At 39.3% G+C, this 20975-nt stretch overlaps 2 protein-coding genes across 3 annotated transcripts; both read right to left on the bottom strand.

Annotated features, from left to right (window-relative positions):
* Positions 1 to 998: 998 nt before the first annotated feature.
* Positions 999 to 9956, bottom strand: pdp1 (pyruvate dehyrogenase phosphatase catalytic subunit 1). Of its 2 annotated transcripts, none has more exons than XM_022765841.1 (9): positions 9877 to 9956; positions 7829 to 8137; positions 7569 to 7736; positions 6869 to 7080; positions 6349 to 6430; positions 5178 to 5272; positions 4868 to 5036; positions 4567 to 4785; positions 999 to 3881 (listed from the first exon to the last, which is right to left on the bottom strand). In XM_022765841.1, exons 2-9 carry the CDS (start codon positions 8078 to 8080, stop codon positions 3501 to 3503), a joined length of 1578 nt encoding a protein of 525 aa, XP_022621562.1. In that variant the 5' UTR covers positions 8081 to 8137; positions 9877 to 9956; the 3' UTR covers positions 999 to 3500. The 2 variants fall into 2 exon arrangements, with proteins under 2 accessions (XP_022621562.1, XP_022621563.1); XM_022765842.1 differs by having other exon boundaries at positions 7829 to 8082; positions 9877 to 9949.
* A 1069-nt stretch (positions 9957 to 11025) lies between these two features.
* tmem67 (transmembrane protein 67) lies at positions 11026 to 18957 on the bottom strand. Its single transcript, XM_022765853.1, has 28 exons — positions 18753 to 18957; positions 17933 to 18021; positions 17735 to 17825; positions 17498 to 17597; positions 16476 to 16539; positions 16283 to 16354; positions 16133 to 16195; positions 15808 to 15962; positions 15560 to 15668; positions 15363 to 15449; positions 15018 to 15083; positions 14769 to 14922; positions 14562 to 14679; positions 14352 to 14457; positions 14104 to 14160; positions 13903 to 14001; positions 13717 to 13815; positions 13305 to 13391; positions 13089 to 13188; positions 12851 to 12990; positions 12619 to 12759; positions 12419 to 12499; positions 12211 to 12327; positions 12009 to 12125; positions 11807 to 11914; positions 11527 to 11629; positions 11303 to 11445; positions 11026 to 11220 (listed from the first exon to the last, which is right to left on the bottom strand). Exons 1-28 carry the CDS (start codon positions 18955 to 18957, stop codon positions 11140 to 11142), a joined length of 2952 nt encoding a protein of 983 aa, XP_022621574.1. The 3' UTR covers positions 11026 to 11139.
* Positions 18958 to 20975: the final 2018 nt, after the last annotated feature.

The following is a 20975-nucleotide window of genomic DNA, read 5'->3' as shown; positions in this document are numbered from 1 at the left end:
TTACATCAGAGAAAGGAAAGTGTCACAGTGTATTGAGGCATAAAAATGTCAAAAAACGTCATAGTATAATATGGCATAAAAATCTCAAAAACGCCATAGTATAGTAAGGCATAAAAATTTAGAAAAATGTCATAGTATAGTAAGGCATAAAAATGTCAAATAATGTTGTACTGAATGAAAACATCATAGTACAGTAAGGCATATAGTGAGGCATAAAAACTTCAAAAAACATCATTGTATAATATGAGGCATAAAACGTCATAGTATAGTATGGAATAAAAATACCAAAAGATTTTTTATGGCATAAAAAACGTCATAGTATAGTAAGGCAAGAAAACGTCATAGTATAGTAAGGCATGAAAATGTCAAATAATGTCACAGTATAGTAAGGTATTAAAATTTCGAAAAACTTCATAGTACAGGAAGGCATAAAAACTCCCAAAAATGTCATAGTATAGTAAACAATAAAAGCGTCATAGTATATTAAGGCATAAAAACGTCATAGTATAGTAAGGCATAAAAATGTCTAAAAATGTCATAGTATAGTAAGGCATACAAGTGTTAAAAAACATAGTAGTAGTAGTAGTAGTATATAGTATTAAAGTATACTATAAAAATGTTAAAAAAATGTCAAAGAATTTTGTATAGCATAAAAAACGTCATAGTATAGTAAGGCATGCAAATTTTGAAAAACTTCATACCTGAAGGCATAAAAACATCATAGTATAGTAAGGCATAAAAATTTCATTGTATAGCAAAGCATGAAATATCATAAAATAATAAGACCTAAAAATGTCAAAAATTGTATTTATTAAAATTTCGTAGTATAGTATAGTCATATAATATAGTATAGTATGGCATGAAAATTTCAAAAAACATCATAGTATAGTAAAGCATAAAAAAATCATAGTATAGTTAGGCATAAAAACATAATTCTATAGTAGGGCATAAAATGTCATAGTATAATAAGGCACAAATAGACATTCAGGGAAGGTGGTGTGTATTCAGTGTTTTATTAAACCATTCCATATACAAAACTTAATCCACATAAGTTACAATTTATACATACAACTGTAGATATACATGTGTAACATAATGCTAAAGCTGAATAAATAACCTCAATAATATTCAAACAGCTTGTTTCAAATTTACATTCTGCTCATTCATTTGGGCATAAATACACATAGTCACGCCCCCTTGAATAGTGTTTGACTGGAGAGTATGAAGAGAGTTGTCTGCTTTACTTTCACCATTACTGTCATAAATAAAATAAAAATCTGTAGGAAACTGTTATCCACACTGTTAATGACCTGTCAGAAAAAGAACATAAGGCAAGATGAGCATGCTTCCCTTTTAACCCAACAAAGCTTGGAAAAGAACTACAGGCAGTCATTTTACTCCGACCCCTGAAAAACAGATGCTTCACAGCTGCAACTAGCTGGTTCGACTGTGGTAAAGTTTAGTTAGTATGTCTGCTTAGAGGTTCACTAACACACATACTGACATCTACCACTGTCTCTCTAGCTAAAGTAGTGCTGGGGAATGGAGAATACTTCACTTTGATATAACTTCTTTCAGCAAAGAAGCACCACAATAATCAAGTGATAGTGACACAGAAAAACCCACTAAATATCAGTCTACCTGTAGTGGTAGAGCTCATAACTTGATAAAATAAATCTGTAAATATTTGCAGTTTTGTTTTTGCTTTGTACTCCAGCCAGCAGACTAGGTTTGAAATGAAAACAAGCTCTAGTTCAGGGGTTTACCAACCGTTTGTGGCTTGTAAACCTTTGAAATGAAGTGTTGTCTGTTTGTGTTCCCTCATTCCAGGTTACTGCCTGCTCAAAATACAAAACAGCAGCTAAACCACATTCCTTCTCAGCTTGTTTAATTTGAAGAATTTTTAAAAGCCAGAAGAGGAGACTGCTTGCAGTATTTTTAAAAGAAGCAAATATTCTAAAGAAAAGTTTGAGAAAATAGATACAATTTTGTGTAACAGAAATATTTTCTCTCTTCCTCATGCTCATATGTGACCCTTTATCTTGAGACACTTTGGGGGTGCCACACAGAATGGGAACCACTGCACTATGAAGTCCTGACTTTCAACAATCCAATATGGATGTAAATGTCCAATGGATGTGAGCTCAACGTCTGCACTTTAATTTGACAGTCAGTTTCACTTGAAATCTAGTGTGCTGGAGTAGAGTAGATATCACCATCCAAATACTCACTGCAGGGTAAATACTGAACACGATGTGTAGGTTTGGACAGTACTAAGAATATCTCATACAACAAAACACACAAAGACGTAAAAACAAATGGATGCAATAGTCCTCTGTTGTAACATCAGTCCCTCAGATGCAGAAACAGTCCAAACAGTGAAAAAACAGAGTGTGATGTTATCTTGGCACAGACCAGTTAAAAGTCCACATTAGAAAAAAAAAGCAAGTCAGGTCAGTTACTGCAAGGCCTCTTTACTCATAGAGTCCCAACCTTCACCCTCTTTGGAATTTCTATAATTTCAACCCCGCTGAGTCGAAGGTGGTCGAATCTTTTGGCACAAAAATCAGTTAGTAACAGCATCTTATCAGCCTTGCAGATAAGCATGTAAGAAATGTTGCCAGAGAATATTGTCATAAATAACATGTTATGTAAGAGACTTTGATCCAGAGATTTTTAACTTCATAGGAAACCGGATGTTCTGGAGCATCGCATAAAAACATACAAATTCTGTACATTAACAGAGTTACAGTGGCAAGAAAAAGTATGTGAACCTATAAAAATAACCTGTTTTTCTGCATTGATTGGTCATAACATGTGATCTGATCTAAGTCACAAATGTAAACAAACATAGTGTCCCTACACTAATATTACACAAATAATTATAATATTTTGTGTCTTTATTGAACACACCCATTAAACATTCACAGTGCTGGTGGAAAAAGAAAGTGAACTCTTGGATTTGATAAGTGGTAAAACCTCCTTTGGTACCAATAACCTTAAACAAGCTCTTCCAGTAGCAGCTGATCAGACCTGTACAATGTTCAGGAGGAACTTTGGACCATTTTTCCTAAAAGAACTGCTCAGTCGTATTCTTAGGATGGCCTGGGCTCTGACTAGGCCACTCCATTTTGTTAATGCCATTAGCCAAGGGGTTCACACACTTGTTCCAGTCTAAATTGTCAGTGTTTGAATGTTTTCAATATGGACAAGACCAACAAAATGATTTGTGTCTTATTAGTTGAAATAGAGTGTGTTTGTGCATAATTGTAACTTGGATGAAGATCTCACTGTATTTTAGGACAAATTTATACGTAAATGGAGATCATTCCAAAAGGTTCACTTACTTGTTCTTGCCACTTTAAAAACAAATTCATTAAGATATTTTCTTAGTATGGCCTGTTTGTCCAGAGAGTGTGCTTACGTGTCGATCTGCAGTGCACATTTACAGAAGTGTGTGTACTCATCAGCTTGAAACCAGTGAATGGCTTTTGACCAGCTCAGGGCTGCCCTTCCTGTCTCTGTGCTCCAATCACATGAGGGTTGAACTGAGTGATGATGATGGTGATGTCATCACGGTACATGCGAGCCAGCTCCTCAGGCAGTGACAGCATTTTTGACAGCCTCTCGTGGTCCACTGTGCCAAACTCGTTGTTTCCTACTGCGTGACGCATCAAGTGGGTCGACACATTCTGATCCTCGAAAGCCGAAGACACACGAGCCTTCCTCTCTTCGAGAAGCCCCTGCATCTGTCCGAGGGTGACCCTGTAGCCTCCGACTTTGAGTGGCTGATGCTGGTGCACCCCTGTTAAATACTCCCCCACAATACGAACCACCTCTTGTCTGTGGAGGGTCTCCCAGAGGCCGTCAGAGCCGATCACCTGCAGGGACAGGCAGAGAAGAGTCCATAAACACATGAGAGTAATGTCAGATAAGCGCAGTTACTTACTGGAGTAGGCATGGCAAGGGGTTAGATCAGTACATGAGATTCATTACAAAACACCATATCCATTTTGGAAAATAGTGCCACTGGAAACTCAAAGAACCTTTTTTTTTTTTCGCAAATACAACCTTTGTCTGAAAAGGTCATTGAGTTCTCATTTCAAACCAACCAGAAAAAAACCATACAACATGAAATTATCAGCCCAGACGCAATACAGATAGTTTCATTTTGTAATTTGGGTTAGATCTCAAAATTAATTAGCTGTGAGCGATAAAATCTGCTGGTCATGGTTGTTATCAAACAGTGCATTCAATGTTTCCCATCTTAGAGTGAGAAGCCAAGTCTATAATGCGTCTTACTTTTATTCTAGTATTTTGTAGAGGGTCTCCATTTTGTCAAACAATTCAAAGATGTGTCGTGTTGTGCTCCACAGTTATGCTGGAGAAACAGTCTGCCAACCAAAGCTTTATAGGCAGTATTAAGAATGGGGACTTCATCTTCTTAAACTAAGAATCCCCTAATTATTTACTTTGGTAAATAATGTAATGCAGCCTTTATCTTTTGGTAACAGATATACAGAAGATATGCAAGTGATGAAACTGTGTTGCTGCTTCTTCTCTCACCAGGAAGCGATCCTGTGGTCGCAGTTTGTAGTATGTGATCTCAGGCTCAGCAGTCAGATAGGGTGGTGTGTGATAGTTGGGGGGGATAAACTTGGTGTGTTCGTTTTCATGGAGCTGATCAGGTCCAGACTCCAACACGCGCTTCTGCAATTCAATACTCCACTTGAACTTTACATCTCCGAATGCACGGAACGGCATGAGGAGGCCGAGCAGCCGGTCCTGATTTAACAAAGAAGAAAAAGAGGTTTTAATAAATGCTGTAATAACAACCACACTGACGACAAATTAGTAGGTGTAGTACCTGTCGTATAACTGTCTTTCTTTCTGATGGAGGATGTTCACCCCGAATCCGAGCCACCTCATCATCGTTCTGAGCGTTGTGGTCATTAGAGAGTGTGTGGGCGCTGAATGTACCATCCTCCTCCTGCACCCCCAACACTGCCCGAGCATCTCCTGCATTGGCTATAAACCTTTAGGAACAGAAAGGGGAGGAGCAAGAGCACAAAATTGCTTAAAATATTTGACAAGATATTTTACCTTTACAGAACAACTCTTTTACATCAGGAAATATCAGTTTTCTTAAAAATTATGTGTGTATTCATTCTCCGTACAGGTCTGATCCATCGATGTGAGCCACACAAGCCGTTGCTCCAGAAAAGGCCACTCTAAGAACCCAGTAGTGCAGGAAGGCATTCGGGTCTCCAACCTGCATGGCAAATTTACACTGTGAGCCTCCACACAGGATACATCAGGGGTATTTAATTAAAATTCAATTTGTAGAGTTTCCCTTTTCCTTCTTTTTTGTTAACTCCATTTCAGTCTTAAAAGTCTTAACCATTTTTATAATAAACACTCTCACTCTCAACACATCTTAATAAAAAAAACTTCCTTTACTCTTTCCTTCACTCTTATACCCTCTTGCCCCACTCCCCACTTATTTCCCCACTAATGTCTCATCCATAGACTGTACCGTCTGTTTTGGCTCCCTTCTGTGTGTCTCACTCACTGACTGGAGTTGTAAAGTTTGGCTGAGTAGCATCACATGACCAGTGCCATAAAGGCTACAAAAGCTGCGCGGGTTAAAATAGAAATGCTTCATCAAAACGTCATTATTCTCAATAATTTATAGGTTATAAGTGCCGGTCCGGATAGGATGGCATCTGGGTCCAGACCCGGACCACAGACCGCCTATTAGTGACCTTGGTGGTACATAGTTTAAATTACATGCAGGTCCAATGACACCTGAGCTCCTCTTTAGACCATTAAAGTTTAAATTTGGATGCTTACAGTTTTTACTCTGCTGCCATGAGGCAAAGGTGTTATTCAATATGTATCTTAAGAAACTCAGAACTCAAGTCCTGCACTCGGAACAAATTTAATGACATGCAATATGATTCAGACTTCACTATCAATGCTTGGGAAATATAATTCTTTAACAGTATAGGATTACAGTAGGCTATGAAAATGTACCTAGTGGAAGATGTGTGTGTGCATATTGTCATAGTGCACTGGCTTCAGGTAAGAATACTGTTAGTAAAGTAGCAGATAAAGCCTTGTGAGCTTCATTTACATGGATTTTACATTAATTCATGTTAAAAGTAGGTCCAAATGTAAAACAGGTAAATGAAAAATAAATGAGAACCATGGCAGCCCTAACGTCAAAACTTTATAAGTCTGTTGTAGTCTTAGATAAAGTTATTGAGGAGAACATCTGAGTTCCTCATTATAACAATATTCTTTTAGAGGACCTAGCTTCACTGTTTCACAGCACATAGTTCTGACCTGAGCCTCCAGAGAAATGTCATTGTCCAACCTCTTGAAGGCACTCAGGAGGGCCTCGCGGGTGTCTGGAACTTCGCCTGGGCTGAAAACAGACAGAGAGAGCAATATGTGTGAAGCAGAGGGAGGAAGCCAGAGGTCGAGAACAGAGACCAACAACAGCCCTATTGGCAAAACAACAGATGGGCCAGTGTGGGCTTGTTACATGGTACAGATGAAGAAACCAGGAAGTCCCGTTTAAAATGTTAGCAAAAGCTAAGAAACTGGGCAGCAATTTATACTCCACTACAGCAGGATTGGTCACAGCAAAGGGTCATAAGGTACATTATGAAAGATATTACATCTGCCATTTTTGATTGGTCAAAATAGTGCTTTGCACAAAGGCAAACACTAAGGTGTGGCAACACAGTGGTGTAACTGAAATGAAATAAAAGACATGCATTTTTTTGCGACAGCACTGCTGCTGAACCAAAAGGCCTTTAGACTCTGTCATATATCCTTCATTTTGTTGTCCAGCCCTCACCTGGTGAGATCTATTAACTCCTGCCAGTAGGTTCGGAGGCTATTGAAGTAGAGCTTCTGAGCCTCCCTGCTGAAGTAGTCATTGGGGTGTTTGTGCCACTGCAGGATGGGACTGAGGGCCCTGCCTGCCTCTACTGCTGCCTCGAGATCACACAGTGTGTTGTGGGGCAGCAGAGACACTGCTATGTAGTAAAACAACCTCTCACTCAGGGCCTGGCAGAGAGGAGGACAAGAAGAAAATAATGCTGATGAAACACATGATACACAAGCTAAAAAAAACAACATAGAATCCTCTGTATGCTAATACTGACAGCTGTTTACAGTTTATAGCCTGAAACTTTACAGAGCATGACGTTGTACCTTAGGTCATTATTACTCTGCCATACACAGTGGTAAATGTGACAGTAAATGTTTAATTATTGAGGAAAATACGATAATAATCTGATGACAAACGGATTTGAAATGTATGATTCATTTCCAGAGTATGAAATGAAAGTTCCAATTACTAAATTCCTGGATAACCTCTGATGACTAAATGGGAGAAGTTCTAATATGAATACTACTGTGAGTGAGACATCACTGGATGAGAAGTACTAATATAACATGCTAATTATCAAACAATTCAAGAATCTTTCAAATAAAATCAGAGTAAACAGAAAATTTAAATGTCAAGTAGCATATAGTAACACAGTCAGCTCTACCTGAGCGCAGGCACAGCCAGCATGGCCATCAAACACACCCAGCAGCATTCCTCGTGTCTGCAGGCATGTGGCTGCGCTGCGACGATCCTCTATAGGGGCGTTGGCTGGTAGCTGATTGCTCTCAAAACCCATCACTGATGACACATTCTTTCCATCAAACTCTGGCACCTATAATCACAACACATACACATGGTGAGATGGAAACTTGAATGTAGAAATGGCGATAAGTGTTTTCTGCATGCATGAACGATCCTACAAACCTTGAAGCTGTACTCGTTGGCTTTAAGAATGGAGTTGACCTGTGGAGGCGTGAGGATGTAGCTGCGGAGGATTGAGGCTGTCTGGTAACTTCTTGAGTGCTGGTGACTCTGCCACATGTGGGGCAGCCGTCTTGAGGCAGGTTGGTGAGTGACAGGTGCTAAATGGGACTGGTGTTGTTGGCATGGTAACAGACTGGAGGCCAAGACCTTGGTGCGGGGCAAAACCCTGAGCAGCTGCGATGTCACAGGCATGGCTGACGGTGCACAGAAGGCACACACAGAAACAGTGCACCACAGATGTATTTACACCTATTGAAGAGGCAAGTACACACAGAACTCAAAGGCACAGCAGGCAGATAGCAACATCTGGATGTACCTTTAACCAGATCAATTTAGCTACTGAGGACAAAGTGTTCACTCTATGCACCATTAAGCAAACAATGTGCAAACGGAAAGATTATGTGATGAGGTTTTGAGGTTGGGACAGATTGACGGTAGCAGTGCCTTAAATAACCCCCTGCAAAACAACAAACGTTGGTACATTTCGTGTCTGAATAACCTAACAGTAACCCATTATACTGGCAAGTAACGTGAGCAATTCAGATTAAATCAGATAAATGGTTCTTCATTAACTCCATGATGTAAGGGCTCTGTAGAAACCTAAACCTCTGGAAACTTGCATCCTATTTCTCTGCCCCTTGGATGGTCATCTAGCCTAATTTTAGATGAAACTTGATATCCTTCCAAAGTGGTGAAATACGGAAATAAATGTGCATAGATTTAAATCAATCATAGTAGGCTAAAAAACAGAAATATCTCTGTATAATGCAAAACAGCTGAAGAGCACCACAAATGACATCCTCCAAAACGATCATAAAGTTGAATCAACACTTCTTTAAAACAGTTTCAACAAAAACTGAACATCATAACCTTCATGAAGGTAGAGTTTATTTCAGGACTGTTGTATTAAACTGGATTAGTTTTGGCTAAGTGTATCTAATAAAGTGCCAACTGAGTGTATTTGTAAAAGGACACTGGGAATGAAAACCCTTGGATGTACTATTATAACTGTTGAGTGTTGACATGTCATATTAGATCCTTATGCAAAAATACATGGCCGACATTTGTGATGACTTGGTTTCAACACAGTTCACTTTTGTTGTCCTCAAATCTGAAGAAAATGTATAGTAGAGACAGCACCGCCAGAGGATGTACCGGCTTGAGTTACCACTCTGCACTCCTCTCCAACGATAGGTCAGCAGTGTTGCACGCCTTGCTAAAAATAGCTTTGGCATGAATTTCAGCCCTGACATTTGGATCTTGAGAAATGTTCTGTCTGGTCATGGCCTACTGAACTGGATTCTGGCTGCGTCTCTCCATATAATGTGTCCTTATTGCATAATCTAAGTATATCTGCAGCCACTCGGAGTGAAATCTACTTTTAGTCAGTCTCATGCAGTAGCAGCACAGATGATGACAGCTCAGTTGAAAATCTACGCTGCTCAAACGTTTTAGTCAAAATATCCTAAAAGGGCTGACCCCGCTGCGTTGAACTAAACTAGGCGGTGAAAAATCCTCCCAAAAAACAGTGTATGAGTCATAGAGAGCACAGGGGGCCCGTCCCAGCTCTGAGCTCTGCAAGAAAGTTGCCATGTTTATTGACATCACTAGCCTCCCCTTGCTAGTAGCAGAAGCAAGTCTTTTCAACGCAAGCTAACCTCAGAGCTGTTAGCGGAACTTGCAACACAGAAGTTCAGTCTCAGAGCTGAGCTGACCGCATATAAGTCTCATAAGCGGTGCCACGACATGACATTAACAGAAAATTAACAAATTAGCTCTCAAACGGATACGACGTGCGTCTGTCAACTCTGCAGAGCAGCCAAATTCATGCTAACGGAGGCTAGTGGTGCCTGGGTTACACCCACCAACTCCCGTCAAACTGGATAATGTCTGCTCACGTAGGAGATGATTACACCAGCTGAAAGCCCACTAGACTCAACTATGTATTAACTAAAAGTGTGAATGCAGAGCAAAAAACTCAGACTCACCTTAACTGATGGAGGTGAAGAAGTTACTGGAGTTCATGTCTTGACACCGATCCTCCAGTTCGTGTCATTCTGGAGCGCTGCACCGCAAACTGAACGCTGATTGGCTGAGCGCTAACAGCCGCCGTGACGTCACTCCCCATCCCACACGCACGGACCGATCAAAATTAAATTTTTTAACATTCCACAAGATGTTTGGAGATGTGGCAGTAATACTGTGAAATCATGCAATATGAAAACACATTTCATCGTATCATTTATCTGTCCTATCATTTCCCATTAAAGGGAAAGATGGACTTGAAATCAGCTAAATTATGATCAACCACAAAGAAAACATCTACTTTTTTAAGTGTGCCCTGCCTGAACAGACACAAAAGCCGAAAGGCACAAGAGAATTTATAAATAATGTTCTAACTTGTGACTACATTAAGCTTGTGGTATTCAGTTGTTGAATGGCAGATTGTATTTTATTGTTGTCTGGATATTGCTTATTTGCACAGAATGCTCACTTGACTTGTGCACTTTGACCTTAATGAATGAACTCTTACATATCGTGGCCATATGGTCATATTGTCTGTTGATGTCCATATGTGCTCTGTGTGCCTTTGTATAGCCCTGCTTCTAAACCAGTTTCCCTGTAAGGGACAATAAAGATACTTTTAACTTTGACCTCTGCTCCATTGTATTTTCTATCACAACATTGATATGCTAATATCATAAATAAAACAATAAATAAATAAAACAAAACAATATGCAAATATGCTAATATGCAAAATTCAAATATAAATCCATTGCTGCCATAAAACAGTCTTGCTTGGTGCTTTGCAACACTATTCGTAATGGTCTAATTTAAACAGAAATGTTAAAGGTAGTTAAGATAATATAAACTATATGGAATAACTGACAGTTGACACATTTATAGTCTCTCAGTGTATGTTGTTGCACACTTGCAGCACATTCTTTACTTTTTGTTATCATAAGAATTCCATATTTATCATGACAAATTTGGAGAGGTAAGTGTATTTCATTAAAATGACCTCAAAACAAAACACAAAACAAAACTGTCTTAATATCAAAAAACATTTTAATCAATAAAAACATCAAAAACTTTACAAAAATTACGATGTCAACATCATGACACAGCAGTGAAAATACTGTATATGTAAAGAAAAGTACAAAAAAAAGCTGCAGAAGCTGTGAACAGTAAACATTTGAGAGAAATGGCGCTAAACAACACGGAAACTAGCAATTACTCAGCAGGGAATTTTATATCAGAAACCTCTCATCCACCAGAGTCTTGTTGACGAGGTTCTTCCTTCCAAGAAAGTTACGGATCAGGCGGAATAGCTGTAATGAATGAGATGGTTTTCAATATATGCTTTTCTTAGTGTAGTAAGGGCAACATACTATATACACACCATATACTGACCATTTGCTGTATGTATGTAAGCACAGCTGCAAGTACAAAGCTCTGAGATCCAAGGTCGACAACACAGAAGAACAAAGTGTCGAAAATCAGCAGCGTGGCCTCATTTCCATAAAACAGCATGTCACTGAAAGAGTGGGCCTCATCTGAAGAGAGAAATACAGACATTTAGGACATACACATACTGTACATATATCTAAGCTTTTTCTAGGCCAAGGGGTCATTACCATTGTAAAAGATACTTTTTTCATTGGGTTCAAGAAACTCCATTCCTATGACCCTCTCAAACACCAGCTTGTCTTTCACTATATAGTCCATGTCAGGGTGGGCCTAAGGTAAATAGGGCGACATGAGAGACAAATGTGTCAGTACAAAATGTTTCAGGTCAATGAAAACAACTCATATACTTTACAATCTAACGAGTTTAAGGATATACATTCAGATCAAATCAAACTGGACTGGGTTCATCTTGATTGTGTGAGTTTATTTAGGTGCATTTGTACTAACATGGTCTATAATGGATCCCAGGAAGTGGTTCATGGTGTGGTAGGCTCTAATGTTCTGATCAAATGGGTTTGCCGTCGATGCATCCATCAGCCGTGATGGCCCGTTCTTCTAGAGCACAGGAGACAGTCAGCCAGATAAACTGATTTTAATTTTTTTCGAGAGCTTATAAGAGAGTTACAAAGATGACAGAGAAAGAACACACCCTGGAGAGTGGCTCCCGAATCCTATCATACTGTGACCGCAGACGATTGGTAAGAGACACCTGAAAGGTCTGGACATCTGTGTTGGGTAGCAGCCCCCTTTGCCCACACAGGGACTCCTTCAGACAGAAAAAGACAGAAATCAATAATTCCATAATTATTCTACAGTTACCAAAACAATGTGTAGTCTGTTGGTGTACATACAGCTTCTCTTTTCAGATTGTTGTTCATTTCCTCCATGTTTGTATCTGCATGGCCATGTACTGAACGCCCATGGATGTAGTAGCCAAAACAACGATGAGATAACAGCAGCACAGAAATCTATAGAGAAACAGGGACAAACACACAAAGTTATGAAAAACATTCCAGACAGATGAATAGTTTAATAGAAATTATGCCCATTGCTACTTACATTACTGATGGAGCAGAGATCTACAAACTGACGGATTTTGTCCTCCACAAAGTGCTCATGAAACACAGTGAAGAAAATCACCTGTAGGAATAAATGATTATCTTTTAAAAGGAGCTCTCCACACTTTCACTGTATATGATGTGAGAGATCAAAAGGAAGTGAGAGAAGGAGGAAATAAGAGTAAATGTTGGCAGTTTTACCTGAAGAAGTCCAATGCAGAGCCACAGTGTGGCTGCCAGCCCATAGCGCAACATCAGGCTGTATGAAGGGATGTACGCTTGTGAGGATCGCTGCAAAGTTGGCCAGGGGTCCCTCAGGGCCAGGTTAGAGAAACCCAGCACCTGTACAACACAGGGTGACATACCAGTTATGAGGAATGGGGAAATAACAAAAGTTGCAAAAAAGAAGTGTATGAGCTGGTGTAAGATGTACTTCAAGGAAGAAGAGCACAGCCATGATCTGAAAGGTAGGGCTGATCTTGCGGATGGTCTGGATCTCATTCCATTCATTCGCCACAAAGTAGGTCCTCCAGATGCTGACAGGAGAAGGGTCCCGTTTCGTCTCACCAGTAGCTGAAACAGTAGTGAATATGGTGACTGGAATAAAGCAGCTAGATAATTACTTCTTATAAAAACTGCAAAATAAAAGCTCAGAGTAAATATGTTTATACCTTGCACAGTTCTGCTAGCTTTACTTCGTGGCCTCTCCCAGTCAATAAAGAATATATCAACTGACACCTGAAGGATCAGCTTGTGGAGAAACTGAACAGCCTGGAGACACAAAAATACACAAAACCATAATCCTTCAACATTCCTAATAGAAGCACACCACCTAGCTTTCAAAAACAGTACTGCTCATTTTTACATCTGTTCTTCAGGTGTCTAACCTTGAGAGCGAAGGCACAACCAATGTACGTCACAAACTGCTCCTCCTGAACAGGCAGTGGTAACAGCACTGATACAAACTGTTGGGCCTAAACAGACACATACAAAAATGAATCCCAGCAAGCAGCCAACAATAATCACACCTACATCTATGCATTCAAAAAATAGTTGTGGCAAAGAAGGTAAAGGAGGAAAAAGACTTGCCTTTAACGTCTAAAGAGTGCAGAGAGGAAAAAACAATTAAGAATCCATGCAAAGTCAAAAGAAACACAATGGGTTTGGAAAAGCAATAAAGTTTAAAAGGGGTCAAAAGAAAAAGCTACAGCAAGGAGATACTGGTACAAATGTTAAAGACCACACAAGTATGAAAATCATCAATCCTATAAAAGAAAGTCCCAAAGGAATGAGACTAACCTTGTAAAAGATGAGCCAGTAAAGTCCAGTTCCCACGGTGACAGCAAAGAAAACATTGGCCAGATCTCCAGCATAAAACAACAAAAACCTCAGCATTGTCTAAGGCAAGAGAAAATCGAGAGTCTAGCATTACTTCTAAGCTTTACACCAACATATTTAAATTATGACATATTAGAGACACAGTACCTCCACATCAATGAGTGGAGAGGCAATCCTTCTCTTCCAGCTGACTGTCTTCAGCAGAGAGTAAAGCACGGCCATACCACCCATCACACCCAGAGCAGTCTGTGCACACATAAGGCATTAGAAGCCACAGGTGATACTATTTCATTGTGTGCTCTGACATACACAAGAACTTCTCAACATTTCATTCATGCTTCTACTCACATCTGTTTTCATGCGAGCCTCACTCTGATCCATCTCGTACTCCACAGCAAATGTTGTCTGGAAACAGATAAACAAATTTAACAAATAAGGCAACCCATAGCTTGTTTTTGGATAAGACAGTGACTCATTTAGCCATTTTTGCTCTGATGATCTGAAGGTGTGTGTGTGTGTGTGTGTGTGTGTGTGTGGGTGTGTGTGTGTGTGGGTGTGTGTGTGTGTGTGTGTGTGTGTGTGTGTAACCTACTCACAGACACAGTTTGTTTATTGATATCCGTGATGGGAACATCTTTGTAGGTCACAGTCATTAAAGGGGGAAATACCTGTCCTTCCTGGGTTCGTGGAACCAGCTGAAACCTACCAAACACACGTTGGATCAAAAACATCACAAAGCAGTTACAAAAATAAAGGTTTCACTTTCTTTATTTTTTATCATGGTGGTGTGCACATTGGAAGCCCACCTAATTTTAATACTGCTGGCTACACGGATGACTTTAGGCAGGGAGCTCTCCTTCTCTCTTCCACTCAGCATGTCGACAAGAAACATACGTCGAGACAGGTACCAGTTCTTCATGCCCTCTGTACAAAGGCAAAATATATTAAAACAACATGGGCACACATGCACTCACATATGCACATGTACACACTAATAAATAAATAAACTGCACCTTGGTTGATGAACCGTCCATTGTATTGCTGGTTATACACTAGTTGGGGCAGGGGGAGAAGTTTTCTGTTCTCCTCTCCACCAAGTTCCATGAACAAATCATAGAACAGTGGCTCAGGATGGGTACCCCACAGCTCTGCTACTGAGAGGTCACACTGCACACAAACAAACATAGAGCTTATAATACAACAGGGAATTACAAGAGAGTCTGTGCACCATCTCTGAGTTAAAGAAAGGCAGAAACACTCACACTTTCATGGTAAGCGGTTCCAAAGCTAAAGGCTGACTTCTGTCTGGTTGCTGTTTCTGGACATAGCTAAAAGACAGGAGGAGAAGAGGAGAGGTGGTGTGGAGTGATTTATCAGCATCTTATATTTTATATTTTGTATGAGTCACATGAAAAACTGTATAATTTAGTCTGGCCTGATCACACTGTAAAATATACACGGATACATAACTTGGTATCTGATTTGGCTCTACTGCCAACCTATCCAGGTGAACTAAGAAGTTGTATATACATTCTACTTTATGTTACAATTCTCTTGCATATTCAGACTAATTATCTAATTTCATCATCACCCATTTGACACCTTACCTGGAGATTACCTCCTCCTACTGGTTCCCATCTGAGGAACTCTCCTCTGACATTATAGACAGCAGCATGCAGCTTTATGTCAGTGTTCTGTGAGATAAACAGAATGTCAATTAACAGAACATTTTCTGTACTGTTCTTTATTTAGAGTTATTTCTTTGTAATAACAAAGATATAAGTGAAAATGGTTTATCTGTTACCTTCTTTTTTCCTCTGAAACTGAATCCAATAGGAACTGGATCAGTCTGAAGCACACGACTGGCCAGTCCTGGCTCGTCCCCATAGTAAAGCCATGGTAGATTAGGTCTCCTGGAGACAGTGTAATCAAAGTACTTCATGTCTACTGAAACTAAATTGCAGTATAGGGGATTGAAACCCTTTTTGTTTCATTCCAAATCAGCCAAGATAGCACACTATTATACATATATGTCATGATAGTGTTTATTACCAATAGGAAATGTCTTGAGTTGAGCTTGCAGCAGCCCTTGATCTGAAAATGGAATTAAAGAGACCACAGGCATCGGCGGACACGCCACTAAAGGAGTGCATGTTCATCACACACATGTTCCCAAGAGCCTGGCATGCTGTCAGGTTGGAGAAGACCTGTAACCACACAACATATTTTCACAAAACAACTAATCACGCACATAATGCCTCAGAATAATCCTAATACCCCCTAATAAAACCATGGCACATCTGTCATTATGTGCTACAGTCTCACTGCTCAGCATATTCCACTTGTTTTAAAGGTGAAAAAAGAGACGTAGAATTACAAGGCAGGCTGCAGCTGAGGAGTAGAGGTTTTTCACAAACCAGGCAGACTGGACACTGAACTTCTGCAAGGTGAACAGAACAAAATACAAATTAGATTACATCAGAGTGGACAAAAATAAAATGGGTAAGTGAGAGAGAAGGAGACTCACCAACTGAGCATAGTTGACACTGGGATTCACATTGGTGGAGAGGGTGCCTGAAGGGAAACATAATCCTCCTGCCTGGAAAACAATAGATGAACCATTGATGATACATGTTCTGTTCAGTGAGACTGTTATTGAATGGTGTGTGTGTGTACGATGTTTAAGACGGTACTGTGGGAAGGGGGTTGGCTGAACTCACCAGGACATTAGGAGGATTACACTGACATGAGGTGTTTATGAAGGAAGCCTGACATCTCTTACACCTGAAAGACAATTTTGGAGACTGTTCCATCTCTCACATAGTTTACAAAGAAAACCTATACTCAAGTCAGCTTTTCTTCTCACACTGTGTCAGAGGTGCCGAGAGAGAGTAAGGCATGGAAACATAGAACAAATAATGTCCTGGCAATAATGAGGGTTATGGGCTAGCGCTTATGTGAGACACAAAGGAATTGAGACAGGGAAGATATGACAGGTGGAACAACAATAAGTCAGTGCTCAAAATGAGAAGGAGACAACACTGCCAAATTATCTCTTACAGGAATTTAAAAAATGTTCGTCAAGTGGCCAAATTCTCTCAACAACTTTTGACCTTCAATCCATATCTTATTAGAGGATTCCGCACTGCTTTAACTTGCTGAGCTGTAAGTTTGCTGTATAGGGGCTCTTATCTATTAGACATGATAACACCTTAAAGGAGACCATTCAATCTTCTTAAAGTGTTGTTAACACGACCACCATTTGTTTGATTTTTGAACATATTCATTAGCATAAAGATAATCATCAATATTCAAAATTGTAAAATCCATATTACTCCCTTCCAAACTTGTTTGTGACTGCTATGCTACAGATCAAATAACGTGTTTACATGACATATTGATATTATTGATACTGTAACTTTTAATATATAAATATAACAAATGTCACAGAACAGTACTATAAATTGATTTGTACTGTCTATACTTTGACTAGCTTTATTCATTATATCTTGATGATCTTATCTTATGTTCAGAGTATGAAATATGGATATTTCAGGTAGAAAGTTGCATCATAAAACAAAAATATTTTTCATACATTTGCTGTTCCCATTATAAAATTTTTAAAAGGTATAATCTCAGATGCCGTGGTCAACTTCTTGAGTGTGAATCTGTATGAAGCAGCTGAATATATTGTGTATAGTGTGAATATATAGTGTTTACATTGTATGGTAATGATTAGTACCTGTCTTCATTGCTGTTTGCTACAGAGAAAGCAGGGCTGTTTCCATTACACGTTTCACACCTGGCCTCAACCAAAAGATTTCCATTGACATCTCTCTCCACTGGAAAAAGACAGGTCATATTAAGCCATATACACAATTATCCACACCGTTGCCTGATTGTGGTTATTCAACATTAATGACTGTTTGTTAAATGCATACTTGCAATTCCTAAATTAGTCCTGTCATTAGTCACTTACCCAGGACATCGCCTTTTGGGCACTTGCACTTCCCCTCATCAATGAGACTGCCTGGACAGCGGATACACCCAAACCCATCTTTTGTTACTGCCTGTAAAAAAAAGACAGCTCGTCAAGAAAGCATCATAATAAATAAAGTTAGAAAGTGTGTAGGGAGTGTGATAGCAAATAAAGATATTAAAGGTAAACTCTACATACAGGCTTGTCAGTGGGACATTGCTGACAAGTAAGAGATGTCTTGTCAGTGGTGAGACTTTGGTACCCAGTTTTGCAAGTACAGCTCAGTCCTGCAAAAGGAAGGAAGTCAAAACACAGTTACAGGTCACACAGGATGATGTGTGTTACTTCCTAATAGCAATAAAAACTCAGTCACTCCCATGAGGATGTAACCCACACAGTGAAGTCACCTTTTAGCATCTAATACCAGTTCCTAGCTCAGTTTGAACATTTGGTACAACTATTGTTAAAATATCTGACCTGACATTGTAAGTGCTGTTTTTATATGAGATCAGAGAGTATAGGTAATGAGACACTTTTTGCAGTAGAGCCTCACAGATAAATAACGTGCAATGCAGCTCCTTCTGTCAATTAGGATCATCCTAACTTTTCATATAAGCCATTCATATAATGGTGAGTGAGGAATTTATCACCTGGGAAAAAACGCAGTGCGCTGTGATACATAGGATCAAGAGGCATTGGAAATGTTATCATTATCATAATATATAATATCATCGATATTATAATACTTCATGATAATCCAAACAGCACAGTTTTAGGGGGGAACTGCCCTTTAAAGATTTTCTTAACATTTACTCTGGTTCTTAACCGATCTCTGTATAGTCTGCCATTTGTACCTAGCTAACTGTTACCCAGCTCATTGTGGCTTCTCTGCGTCGTGTATGGTTGACCACGCAACAGACGAAGTTAATTTGTTTAAAAGTAAGACTAATAACACTTTTTGTCGACAAGAGTATCGTCTATGAATCAACTCTTGTGATGTGGTGTGATGTTAACCGACCTGTTGTGCTCCGTCGCTGATTTGGACCGCACCTCACACACGACAAACTCGAGATATCGAAAAATTCTTCCACACCACACTCTGAAGGAGCCTTAAAGGGTATAATAAACAGCTGACAGTGAAGTAAATCTATGTATGTTAAAAGAATTAACGTTAAAGGCACTTTGTGTCTGTTAACAACAAATGGTAGCGTCCCCGTCGCCATGGTAAACAACGGTCTTCCCTCTTACCCACAATCCTTTTCATTCAGCGTGATGACGTTACGAACAAATGTATGTGTGCGTCGCAGCCCCCCCCCTAAAAAAAAAAACACTAAAAAACTGTCAATATCTAAATAAACATAAATACTCATAAATGAAAATAAGGAAAATAACAATTGAGAGGTGACAGTAAAATTTAACCAATTTCTGTAATTAGTGAACTTCAGGAGGCTTTTGCATGACTGAAATACCTTTTTAAAACACAATGGGAGCTAATTTCTGTGTTATGTTAGGGATTATAAAAATACAATAACCATGGTAAATTGAATTTATGAGATACTACGTCTGATTCTATAATACTGGCACCCACATAGGTGCTTTCATTTCGTTTTTTAGTCTTTATTTAGTTTTCCTGATTAGACCTTGTCTGTGGCCTGTCAAATGAAAGACACAGGACGACAGGAAATATTATAATGAATCACAGTTAATTTTCAAACAAAGAGTAAAAGTACAAATCTGACATCGGAAGGGTCTACAGAACCAGAATCTTTTCTCCAACATGTTAATTTAATTCTCTCACTCCATGGTCCCCCTAGAGATGCAACATTATTTAGCACACAGTTTTGCCTGACTGGTCTAATTCTAAAATATTGCTGAGTCACCATTATAGCGGTTGCTATGAAAAAATCTTATCTAAGTTTCCACCTGCACACTGGTACAATAGTGTACTTGTTTCTATTCCCCCTGGCTAACCTTGAAAGATAACAAATTTGCTGTCCTCAAGCTAATAAGAATCTAAAGGGCAGGATGATCTCTCTCCTCCACTCTGTGCACACTTACAATTAAACGTACCACTTCTGTCTAACTATAGTAATATGTTGGTCACATGAATATCACAGTTTCCTTCAACACAGACCTCACATAAATTCCAGCATATCTCTCCCCATGGTCAACCTGAGCAGAAGTCTAATTAGCCACAGTAAGTGAAAACACCTGTGTGGATGTGCAGTGCCTAGTGCGCTAATTCCCATAAGGATACCAGTGCTTGCAAATTCTTGTGCACTTACATACAAACATGTAGGTCTATGGCTCAATGCTTTAAAACCCTAAGTAGTCTTTGTTGGGAGGCAGATATCAACTCATAACAGAGCTTATACTAGGAGCAATATGCCTTTTTCAGCATACATTTTGACTTGTCATAGCAGGAAAAGCACAGGGAGCTATGACTAAAAACAATATTTGTGTCCCATAACAGTGTGACATTGAGACAGCATGCACAATAACATGACTCTGAAACTGAAAGAGCTAAGTGGAATTCAGCCATCATTGATTTTATTATTTGCACCAGTGCTTGTGACATGTCAAAATGTTTTCTGTGAAAAAGGAGGTAAATGACACAGTCCCTGCAGATGGCGGAACGATGCCAGGGAATTCATGATTAGATATCACTGCACCTAAAGCATTACATATCCAACCAGAGAACACCTTTCCACATAGCTGTGTGCTCCCTATTTATCAACAATTCCACCTGTGACCAGAAACTATGCCTCCCTTTGTCATGACGACAATAGAAAGCAGATACACAACACGACAGATGGGCATCTTGGAGCAGAGTAATATGTAAAGTAGATAAAAAGATGACTTCAAGTAAGATATTTGAGTACATGACTGGGAGGATGAGAGGAGAGATAAATAGAGTACCCTTTTGCAGCAAAGGCAAAAGTTGCAAAGGCATATTCACGTAGTTACAAAAGTGTTAGTTAAACAGAATATATAATCTTTCTTGAGGTAAGTGAATAATCTTTTTTTTAGAAAAGGAGCATTTTTAAACTGGGCAGACTGTAGAAAATTCCATCTTTGTAATGAAACAACTGCTTATTTTATTTTGGGTTATCTGAGGCCATCACAGAATGTGTGTCAGAGGGGACTTTTGGCAGGAAACCATCTGCCATGGCCTTGCAGCTATATCTGACTCACTTCCTGACAAAGGAGGGTAGTATATTTGCATAGTCCTCCAGGGAGA

This window comes from Seriola dumerili, unplaced genomic scaffold (assembly GCF_002260705.1).
Source record: "Seriola dumerili isolate Sdu_G_001 unplaced genomic scaffold, Sdu_1.0 BDQW01000758.1, whole genome shotgun sequence".
Taxonomy (NCBI): Eukaryota; Metazoa; Chordata; class Actinopteri; order Carangiformes; family Carangidae; genus Seriola; species Seriola dumerili.
Note: the sequence above shows the minus strand (reverse complement) of the source record. Positions and strands in the feature narration are given on the sequence as shown.

What these genes read in the sequence shown, in the direction of transcription:
- pdp1 (XM_022765841.1), bottom strand. Translation starts at nt 8,080, where the DNA reads ATGCCTGTGACATCGCAGCTGCTCAGGGTTTTGCCCCGCACCAAGGTC. An exon ending in CACATCGATGGATCAGACCT is followed by an intron (nt 5,037 to 5,177) that starts GTACGGAGAATG and finishes CTGTTCCTAAAG; the next exon opens with GTTTATAGCCAATGCAGGAG. An exon ending in GAAAGACAGTTATACGACAG is followed by an intron (nt 4,786 to 4,867) that starts GTACTACACCTA and finishes TTGTTAAATCAG; the next exon opens with GACCGGCTGCTCGGCCTCCT.
- tmem67 (XM_022765853.1), bottom strand. Translation starts at nt 18,957, where the DNA reads ATGGCGACGGGGACGCTACCATTTGTTGTTAACAGACACAAAGTGCCT. An exon ending in TAGGAGGAGGTAATCTCCAG is followed by an intron (nt 15,084 to 15,362) that starts GTAAGGTGTCAA and finishes CCTGTCTTTTAG; the next exon opens with CTATGTCCAGAAACAGCAAC. An exon ending in AGCTAGCAGAACTGTGCAAG is followed by an intron (nt 12,991 to 13,088) that starts GTATAAACATAT and finishes CTACTGTTTCAG; the next exon opens with CTACTGGTGAGACGAAACGG.